Genomic DNA, 10,693 nt, shown 5'->3' on the forward strand with positions numbered 1-10,693 from the left:
TACAGGTAATGGTGAAATCTTTGACAAGCAAAGACAATACTGAGACACTCTTTTTCGATTTGTGCGTAATTTTTTTCGGTGGGAGTCAGTGCTCTTGAAGCAAAGGCGACAGGCTGTCCTTCTTGCATAAGGCAGCACCCAAGACCGCTTTGGCTGGAATCGCTTTGTACTGTGACAGGCTTGGCAACATCATAATAGCGTAGCACAGGCATTGATGTGGCCATGGCTTTTAGCTTGCAGACTGAATCTTCATGTTTGGGTAGCCAGTGCCATGGGGTGTCTTTGTCGAGCAAGCGCCGCAGTGGCTTGCGAACAGTAGACAAGTGGGGCATGAATTTGGCTAAATAATTAGCAAAGCCGATGAGACGCTGTACACCTTTAGCATCTGTAGGGTTGGGCATGTCCATGATAGCCCTCACCTTTTCTGGGTCAGGCTTCAAGCCCGTGGATGAAAGGATATGACCATGGAACTTCACTTTGTTTACTGTAAATTGCAACTTTTTTAAGCGAAGTCGTAGCATGACCTCTCTGCAATGCTCCAACAGGGCCTGAAGTTTGATATCACGATCATTTTCAGGTTGCTGGTCTGTGTCACCACAACCAACAACAAGAATGTCATCTGCGATGGGCTCAATGCCCTTTAGACCTGCTAACAGTTCATGCTGTTTCCGTTGATAGACCTCAGGTGCCACTGAGACACCAAATGGTAGCTTTAGCCACCTTTTCCTGCCCCACGGGGTCCAGAATGTGGTCATGAGGCTGCTCTCTTGGTCGAGCTTGCACTGTAAGAATGCATGTTTGGCATCAACCAACGTAAAGATCCTTGCCTTAGGCAATTTGTATAAAACATCCTCCAGGGTTGGCATGATATAATGAGAGCGTTTCAGAGCTTTGTTCAGAAACTTTGGGTCTAAGCAAATTCTCAGCTTGTCTAGTTGTTTTACTATCACCATGTTGCTGATCCAATCTGTTGGCTGCGTAACATCTGACACCTCAGATTGATATGCATCCAGTTGGGCTTTGACTGTTGCTTTCATAGCAATTGGAACATTACGTGGGGCACACTGTATCGGTGTAACACTGGGATCCAGCTCAAAATGGACCTCACCAGGTAGTGATTCCACAGGCAAGTTGAACACATCACTGTATTTATCAATCAACTGTTCCTTAGTCAGAGGCTCAGACCGCTCATATCCAATTTTGAGCACGTCATCTGGTATTCTGATCTGCATCAGGCCTAGCTGTTCACAAGTTCAGCCTGAGAGAAGTGAATTTTGACTTGACTCTACTATCTCAAAAGACAGCTGATATTTCTCTCCTTTGACCACACATTCTGTATCAAAAACACCCATGGAGTCCAGCGACTCGCCTGAGTACAGCCGTAGTTTGGCGCTACTAGGGCAGAGTGGTGAGTGTGGAGCCACCTTTACTTTGTCCTTGTAGCTCATCACATTGCATGTTGCTCCTGAATCTAACTGACAACGCAGTGACTTGCCATGTAATTGCAGAGTCCATGTTTTTGCTAAAGTGATTGTCAGTTCCACAAAGTCTACATGTTTTGCCATATGCTGGACAGTAATCCCGGCCTCTTGAATGCACATTGCCACAGTATCGGCATGTCTTGCTTGTGTCTAAGAGTCTTGGTGAATTACTCTGCATCCGCTGGTTAGGCCTGAATGGTTTCCTGGCAACAGTGTGAACCGTTTCGGCTACAGTAGGCATGCATGCTACGTCCATCGCTCTCATATGCATAGCGGTCTGTTCAGCTGTGCGACATCTCAATGGCTGTGAGCAGCGTTAATTTTTTTTTCACTTAACAATCTGCGTCTGGTTCCTTCATTTATAATGCCCAGTACAATTTTGTCACGAATCATTTCATCCTTTAACCCACCATAATCACAAGTCGTATGCTTCCAATGCATCTAGGATGGATTTAATGTCTCTTTGTTGTTCATCTGTGAGATTCAGATTGTGCCGGTACACGTCTGCATTCAGATCCCATCACACTTCTCAATGTAGCAGCTTGTACTTCCCTGGTCTTCTCAGCCAGGCCAGTGACCAGCGCATAATCCTCGAACTCACTCACTCATCTTCTACCGCTTATCCGAACTATCTCGGGTCACTGGGAGCCTGTGCCTATCTAAGGCGTCATCGGGCATCAAGGCAGGATACACCCTGGACGGAGTGCCAACCCATCGCAGGGCACACACACACTCTCATTCACTCACGCAATCACACACTACGGACAATTTTCCAGAGATGCCAATCAACCTACCATGCATGTCTTTGGACCGGGGGAGGACACCGGAGTACCCGGAGGAAACCCCCGAGGCACGGGGAGAACATGCAAACTCCACACACACAAGGCGGAGGCGGGAATCGAACCCCCAACCCTGGAGGTGTGAGGCAAACGTGCTAACCACTAAGCCACCGTGCCCCCCATCCTCGAACTCGGCTCTGAATAAGTCCCAGTTAGCGCTCCAGTCTCCATTCATGTTCATCGGTAATGGCGGAGGTATATTAGCCGGTACGCCGCTGGACGGGTGAAGAGCGACCGCAGCATTATCAGCAAACACAGTGTAAACTAAAGAAAACTCGCTAGGCATCTTCTGACACCATGTTTATGCAGCAGTATAAGCATAAAATAAAAGGCAGACACGAGAGTGTAACTCAGCAACTGTATTAACAACAGAGCAGCAAGCTAGCCTCCAAACCAACACAAGGCATGAGCGATCGACTGTCGATCGCATGATCCATTACATCCTGTAACACAAACCAGCAGACAGAAACAGGGCAAAACACAGACAGACTCATTACATAAACGTTTTTATGGCTGTCAGTCTGAGCTAAAATAAATCAGGGGGCCGTTTCAGAAAGGGGGTTCAACCAACTCTGAGTTTAAACTTGAAACTTGAATGCTGAGTTGACAAACCCTGAGTTGGGAAACTCTGAGTTTTCGGTTACAGAACAGCTGAAAAGAGTTTTTGCCTGGTCTCAAAGAAATGTGCAGCCCATCTGGCACATTTAAATAGGTCTTACACAAAAAACTTGAAACTATTTTAACGTGGAAAGAGAGACTGGCTTTTTTTTCACTGTAAGTTCTCGTTTAATCATTTCCTAGTATGACTATTATCCCCATTTTTCTTCCTCTTTTCATTTAGATTGCAGAATTTAATTTTACTGATTTCAGATTATTTATTTAAAAAAACTCATCACTCTCCTGCAAGACTATTTTTATACAAAACTAGATGAATTTGGCTTAAAACATGGCTTTGTTGACCTTAATTAACAAAATACTGATTTTTCTTGAAATAAAACTGCTCTAAATATTTGCCCTTTTTTCACAAATTGCCTGCAAAACAGTTTCACATGGATAATCAGCCCATGTTATAAGTTCAGCTTTAGCAAATTTGCTGCCAGTTGCAGTGCAGTCCTCTTTTCCATCGTAGTTATTAGGTTCTCCTGTCCACCAGAATCTGCAAACATACAGATTCAGAACATCCTGTTTTCTTTACACATAAAGTAAAGCTGAGAATAAGATCTGTATGGTGAGTAATTACTCTGTGGTCACTTCTGTACCGTCCACCCACATCCACTTCCCTTCCTGAACAGTGTCATGTAGACCAATCCAAGCCTCACCAGTAAACATTTTACTGATATATACCTGTAAGAGCAACAGTACGATAAATTAGGGATAAAACTGACATGGAAAAGTCAGTCTAATGATAAAAGATGAGAATGATGACCTGTTCTTCTCGGCTGTTGATGATCACCAGGTCAGCTCCTTTCGATCTGCATTCCTCTCTAGCATTGTTCCAACTCGTCCTCTTTGTGGTGAAATACTTTTGACCCTGCTGGATGGTATAATCTGCAGAGGGGAATAGTGCATTTACAGACAGTATAAACCACATTTATTTAGCATATTTTGATGTTCTCTATTGTCTAAGGTTGTTTTAAAGACATGTAGATCTGCACTTTGTAAATAAAATGAGGAACCTAAATTTTTACAACATTGCCCTTTCTATTCAGCTCAGTTCACAGTTCACACGGGTATAATGGGTCAGTAAACTATTCTCTCATTGGTCAGAGTTTTACTTATATCGCTCGTCCGTTATCCGTCAGCCTGCTTATTGTGACAGTGATAAATGATTAGTGATAGCCCAGTCTTCTACTAAATGCACACAAATCAGCTAGATCCACTGATCAGCTAGATAAATTTTGTCATTAGACACTGTAAAGCTCACAGCCTCACCCTGACTTTGATGCTAAATTAGATTCATCCATGTGTACAAACTACTGACATTCTACAATAAGATGCTACTGATATAATTAATGTTTTGTTTAAACCGTTAAGAATCGTGGCAGTTTCTCATCTGCTACATAATGTTATTAACACTGTGTGTGTGAAGATGGAAAAGATGTGAAGGACCTGGGGTCTCATTTATAAAGCGTGCGTATGCACAAAACGGGGCTGGGACCTTACGTACGCCAGTTCCCACGCAAAGGTTGTGATCTATAAAAAACAAACTTGAAGGGAGAATGTGCGCACCTTTATGCAAACTTTGAGCTGTGCGTACGCACATTCTGGAGACAAAGGGAATTGGTGACACAGATGGTGAGGTCGTGAAAAATCCAAACGTAATTCAAAATGTATTAAAAAAAATAATAATAATAATCAGCGCTGTCTTACAGTCACATTGTCCACAACGGGAGCGCAGGAGGAGATGGCGCGACTACATGTGATACAGAATAGCATGAAATACCCTTTTATTAGAGAACTGCAGAGCACAGTGTAAAAACGAAACATTTTCCTTAATGTACATATATCATAAAATGTCAAAGTCTGCAAATACAGTCATGAAGCACAATCAGTCCTAACTATTACGGTGTTCATTACAAAACCGTCATGAAGAAGCATGTGTTCACTATAACATTTACGTCTTAAATTTTCGCCCACAAATTAATTCTGTGATTTTTAGGTGTTAACGATCAGTCTAATTGCTAGAAACATATAAATCCTCCAGTGACCCGGGTATGTTAATGCTTCATGATGGCACTGCTGGCACTGTTGGAGGATTACGCCAATGGCAGAATAAGGAGAGAACGAGTTTTCAGGGTCCATGATGATGACTGGCTAATAAGCCGATTTAGATTCCCTAGAGCTGTGCTCTTAGATCTATGTGCTGAATTGGGTCCAGTATTAGAGAGGGCAACACGCCGGAACCATGCCATCCCAGTCCAAATACAAGTCCTCACCACTCTGGGGTTCTTGGCAACAGGCTGTTTCCAGCGGAAATTGGCAGACAGGTAAATTATTTATATAAAAAAAACTATAAGTAATCCTCAACTTTGACTCTAAGACCTTTTTGTATACAGTATGAAATAATTCTATTGGAATCTATCATCTCACCCTATAGGTCTGGTATATCACAGCCGTCCCTGAGTGCCATAATATCTGTCGTTTTGAATGGTATACTTAATATGGGTAGTCGATACATCAGGTTCCCCTACACTGTGCGAGAACGGGCCGAAATTAAAATGCAATTTGCTGCAATGTCTGGTTTCCCAAATGTGATCGGCGCAATTGACTGCGCTCATGTTGCTATAAGGGCACCATCTGAAAATGAATTTTCTTATGTTTAACAATATTAAAAAGTAGAAACTGTAACATTTTTGTTTTTAATATAATTATAACAATGTTGCTTTTAATATAATTATAACCTGTAGGCGACAGTGGCTTCCCCCTGAGACGCTCAACCCATTTTTAAACCCGCAGAGCGCAGAGGAAACTCATTATAACGAGGTCCACTCTCGTGCCCGCGCAGTTGTGGAGCGTGTAATGGGTGTGTAAAAAATGGGTGTGTACAGGGCGGGATATGAGGCTGGTTCACGTACGCACATCTGCGGGAACATTGCTTACAGGTGTGTGTACGCACGGTTTTATAAATCTGAATTTTTTTTGCCGTACGCCATTTTTGGCTTTTGGGCGTACGTAAACCTTTAGTAGGGATCCTACGCACAGTTTTATAAATGAGACCCCTGGACTGTAGTGAGGATATTGAGGACGAACATCTACCTAACTCCCTCTATCTCCGTCTGTCTGCATATACCTCAATTTATCTCCATCTGACTCAATTTGACTTCATCTACCTGCATCAACATCATCTAATGCCATCTAACTCCATATAATACCATCTAACAACATCTACCCCAATCTACCACTATCTAGCTCCATCTACCTACCTTGAACTGAAAAAGTATTAGTTTCACTAATTTGCTACATTAACTGTCTATAATGAGCTAACATGACTAACATTAAAATAATCAGTTAATAAAAACTTTTTTATAAACAATATTTTGTTGATACTTGAGTATCGTTTCTCAGTATTTTGACTACCATTTCCTGTCTGTGTAAAGTCCTTTTTCCTGGTTATAGAAGTCAGAAGTGAATCTGTTCATTTGGCAGTTTCACTTCCACACATGCAGACTATTTTAGTTCATATATAGATGGTATTGCTACTGTGACTGTGTTTGCTAGTCTATGTAGACTGAGAAGTGCAAAACAAAATCACGAATCTGGAAACAAATGAACAAATCAGAAAACAAATTAACAAATCAGAAAACACAATTAGGGGGCACGGTGGCTTAGTGGTTAGCACGTTCGCCTCACACCTCCAGGGTTGGGGGTTTGATTCCCGCCTCCGCCTTGTGTGTGTGGAGTTTGCATGTTCTCCCCGTGCCTCGGGGGTTTCCTCCGGGTACTCCGGTTTCCTCCCCCGGTCCAAAGACATGCATGGTAGGTTGACTGGCATCTCTGGAAAATTGTCCGTAGTGTATGAGTGTGTGAGTGAATGAGAGTGTATGTGTGTGCCCTGCGATGGGTTGGCACGCCGTCCAGGGTGTATTCTGCCTTGATGCCCGATGACGCCTAAGATAGACACAGGCTCCCCGAGACCTGAGTAGTTCGGATAAGCGGTAGAAAATGAATGAATGAGAGTGAGAAAACACAATGACATTTCAGACAAACTGGTAAAGGTAGGTATAGTTTGCAAATGGAATTCTTACTATTGATTGGACGATACATCTGTCACTCAAACTATACAGGCAATAGGATGCCGATATGCCATGATTTTTAATATGCTGATACATATCAAGTTGTGTGTTTAATGTGATGACATTATTCGGTTGATGCAAGAACTTAATCCATACAGATTATGTATAAGGATATATACAGTAAGGAAAGTATCACCCAAAATAGACACTGTATTTGTTTTCTGGACAAATCGTCTAGAGTCTAAACTAGCCAATCATGAACAAATTTAAACCCTATGAAAATGTTCCTTTGGCTGCTGTTGGATCAAAACGAGACTTTGGAGAACTTTTTCTAAAGGAAGGAAATGAAATGCAATAGAAATGCCACAGATTATTGTAAGATAATTGTGTAATGGATGATAATGATGAGGATATGTGGCTACTTACTCCACATCTTACTCCCCTCCTGCAGTTCATCTCTCTCAGCCTGAAGCTGGTCTCTCTCACCGTGAAGCTGGTCTCTCTCACCCTGAAGCTGGTCTCTCTCACCGTGAAGCTGGTCTCTCTCACCGTGAAGCTGGTCTCTCTCACCCTGAAGCTGGTCTCTCTCACCCTGAAGCTGGTCTCTCTCAGCCTGAAGCTGGTCTCTCTCAACACTCACATTATCATAACTGATCTGCAACCGGTCTCTTTCTCCGGTCATACTGTTGAGTTTCACAGACTGCATTACAGTGAAGCTGAGCAGGAGAACACACAGCAGTGCTACACACACTGCAAACACTGCCAACGACCTGGAATATCTGCTCCATGTCCCATCGCCTCCTACAGTGGGGTTAGACAAAGACACAGTACTTTTAGACATGATAGCACATTTAAAATGTCTCCAGGACGTCCAGTGTGGGATGAGAATAAAATCCCTAATGAGACCCTGTACAAGCTTTAACGCTATACTTCCTCAAATCTCTTTTTAATTGTAACCTCTTTTTTTCTTGTATTTTCTTTGTATGCAGCTTTTAACAATAGACACTGTCACAAAGCAGCTTTACAGAAATATCCAGAATAAAAATAACAAAGTTTCAAAATTTATTTTTTAAATTTATTTCTAATGAGCTCCATGAGATGATATGAGGAAGAACCTTGAGAAGATCCAGATCCAAAAGGGAACCCATCCAGAATATTGTGATTTAGTATCGAACGCAGACGACCAGAGCAGTTTTTTTTTGGCCAGACCACAAAAACATGAACTTCAAGATAAGCTATTCATAAATATTTATTCATAAATATCATTTTATCACATAAACTACATATACACAGTCTGGTCATACAAGTGTGCATATGATTCAACACCTCTACACCTCTGTCACCCCATCACCCCGGTCACTCATGTCACCCATAATTACGAGCATAAAAAACTACTTGGCGACATTGTTAGCAGTGGGTTACCCATCTTGTGCCAAGGTTAAAGATTTAGATAGAAGATTATGATACGATTTACTTCAGAAAGCACGATGGTGGCTTCTACATATGAAGGGAACTGGTTTAAAACTACATTATCATCATCCACATGAGGCTGAGATATTATTAGTTTTCTCATGATTTCTTCCTTATATAGAGGTGAAGGTGAAGCATAATTAAAGAACAACACTAATTCCTGTTCTCAACTGTTATAGCACCTCTCTCTCTCTCTCCCCCTCTCTCTCTCTCTCTCTCTCTCTCTCTCTCTCCCACCCCCCCTCTCTTTCTCTCTCACTCTCTCTCTTTCACAAATCTCAATTGAAGCTAATAAGACCAAAAAAGGAGCTTTTTAATCTGTGCAAACAAATCATGTATTTTTACTGTAAAACAAAATTGTTCTGTATCAATTTCCATCATAAAGATGACATATGAATTCCTCCAAAACCTGGAAAACACTGAAACTCGTCTTCTGATTATTACAAAGCACTTGAGACTCCTTCCATAAATGTTAAATAAACATCTCTTTAAACACTGCTTCACCGTATCAATGACCAATCAGGATGGAGAATTCAGCCCCCGCGAGATAGAATTAACTAATTCTACAATATAGCTTATATGTAATAAAACATATCACGTGTGTGTGTATACTGCACCTGAGGGTTGACGTCCCTGCTCGTTTACCTTCTGGAGACGGGGTTTCTCCCAGTTTGCATATTCGGCTTCCATTGAAATGTCATCTCTGGAACTGTCATACATAATATCTAAACTCCTGTCTGTTCTGATCTCTGCAGTAATCCTGTCTTACACTAAGTGTGTGTAAAATATTCTCCTAAAGTCCTAGTACAATTGGAAATTACAGTGGCATTATAGTCTACACTACATTATCCAGCTGTCATGCTATAGCGGGTATGAGAGTGTGTGTGAGTGTGTGAATATGTCAGAGATATTTAAGCAGCGAATGAAGGAAGTGCAACACTGTGGAGTGTTGTGTTGTTTTGTCTCTGCTGGCTGCACAAGTGTCATTTGTGAAGTGTTATAAGTGAGCAGACACAAACGTCCTCTAGAGGATTGACATTTCTTTGTAACTGCACACAGTCATCTTTACCACCTACATTGCAACCATTACAATACACTAAACTGTTGTAAACTACAGCAACGTAAAACACAAATTAAAGTATTTCTATCTGAATGGCTCTTTAGTATAAAGACAAAAAAAAATCATCAACTGTGTTTTGAGTGAAATGAATTTGTAGCATTTCAGAAGTATTTCTGTTTTACTCTAGAATACTAGAGCAATATATTCATAGAAAGCTCCAGGAAAAAGACTATTTTTTCCATACAAATGTTTGTATCTTCAAAGCAAATGGTGACATTAAACCCATTTGTGCTCTCTGACATGTGAGAGAAGTGTTTCTTCATAAACATCACAAATTTAAAGGTGTTCTCTTCAGCCACTAACCACACGTCTCACCCTCCACCCATCAGAATCCTGACTCATTTTAGATCACAATCACAGACAGAAAATCACTCATTTGTTCATAGTGATGTCCATTTCTGAGCACCGGTTTACAGCCATAGACAAACATTATGAGAATGACACAAATATTAATTTTCTCAAAGTCCGCTGCCTCGGTTTTTCTTCCTCTGTTATCCATGGTTACCTGCATGGAAACATCTGTAGTCATCATGGCTTTGTACAAAAAGGGATTCAGAAGCAAGGAGATTGCTGCTAGTAATATTGCTCCTTAAACAACCATTTATCAGATCATCAAGAACTTCCTTCCCAGCAGAAAGGTTCAGCTGTTGTGAAGAAGGCTTCAGGGCACACAAGGAAGTCCAACAAGAGCCAGGACAGTCTCCTAAAGTTTATTCAGGAATGAGAAGTGAAGAATTCATTTAGAAGAAGCAGAATGAACAGATCAGTAACAGAGCACATGGAGCCATCATGTGGCTGAAGATTTCAACACAGGACATTTTTCATGTTTTAAATGTATTTCTAAAAAGTAGAAGTTTTATGGAATTCAACTGAAGTCAATACAACATTTTAATTAACCCTTTTCTCCAGTTAAACTGGTGTTGACTTATGGGACATTTTTATTCTTTATAAACAAATAAACGTTTTTATGGCTGTTAGTCTGATCTAAAATAAATCAGGACTCTGTTGACTTTCAGTGTGAGACGTGTGATTTTCCGCTGTTGATAACCT

At 41.3% G+C, this 10,693-nt stretch overlaps 1 protein-coding gene across 1 annotated transcript; it reads right to left on the reverse strand.

Moving 5' to 3' along the window:
- Positions 1 to 2,664: 2,664 nt before the first annotated feature.
- LOC132842672 (CD209 antigen-like protein C) lies at positions 2,665 to 9,466 on the reverse strand. The gene is made up of 5 exons (XM_060865473.1): positions 9,141 to 9,466; positions 7,480 to 7,854; positions 3,747 to 3,868; positions 3,561 to 3,664; positions 2,665 to 3,476 (listed from the first exon to the last, which is right to left on the reverse strand). Exons 1-5 carry the CDS (start codon positions 9,241 to 9,243, stop codon positions 3,323 to 3,325), a joined length of 858 nt encoding a protein of 285 aa, XP_060721456.1. The 5' UTR covers positions 9,244 to 9,466; the 3' UTR covers positions 2,665 to 3,322.
- Positions 9,467 to 10,693: the final 1,227 nt, after the last annotated feature.

Source organism: Tachysurus vachellii, chromosome 3, assembly GCF_030014155.1.
Source record: "Tachysurus vachellii isolate PV-2020 chromosome 3, HZAU_Pvac_v1, whole genome shotgun sequence".
In the NCBI taxonomy this organism is placed as follows: Eukaryota; Metazoa; Chordata; class Actinopteri; order Siluriformes; family Bagridae; genus Tachysurus; species Tachysurus vachellii.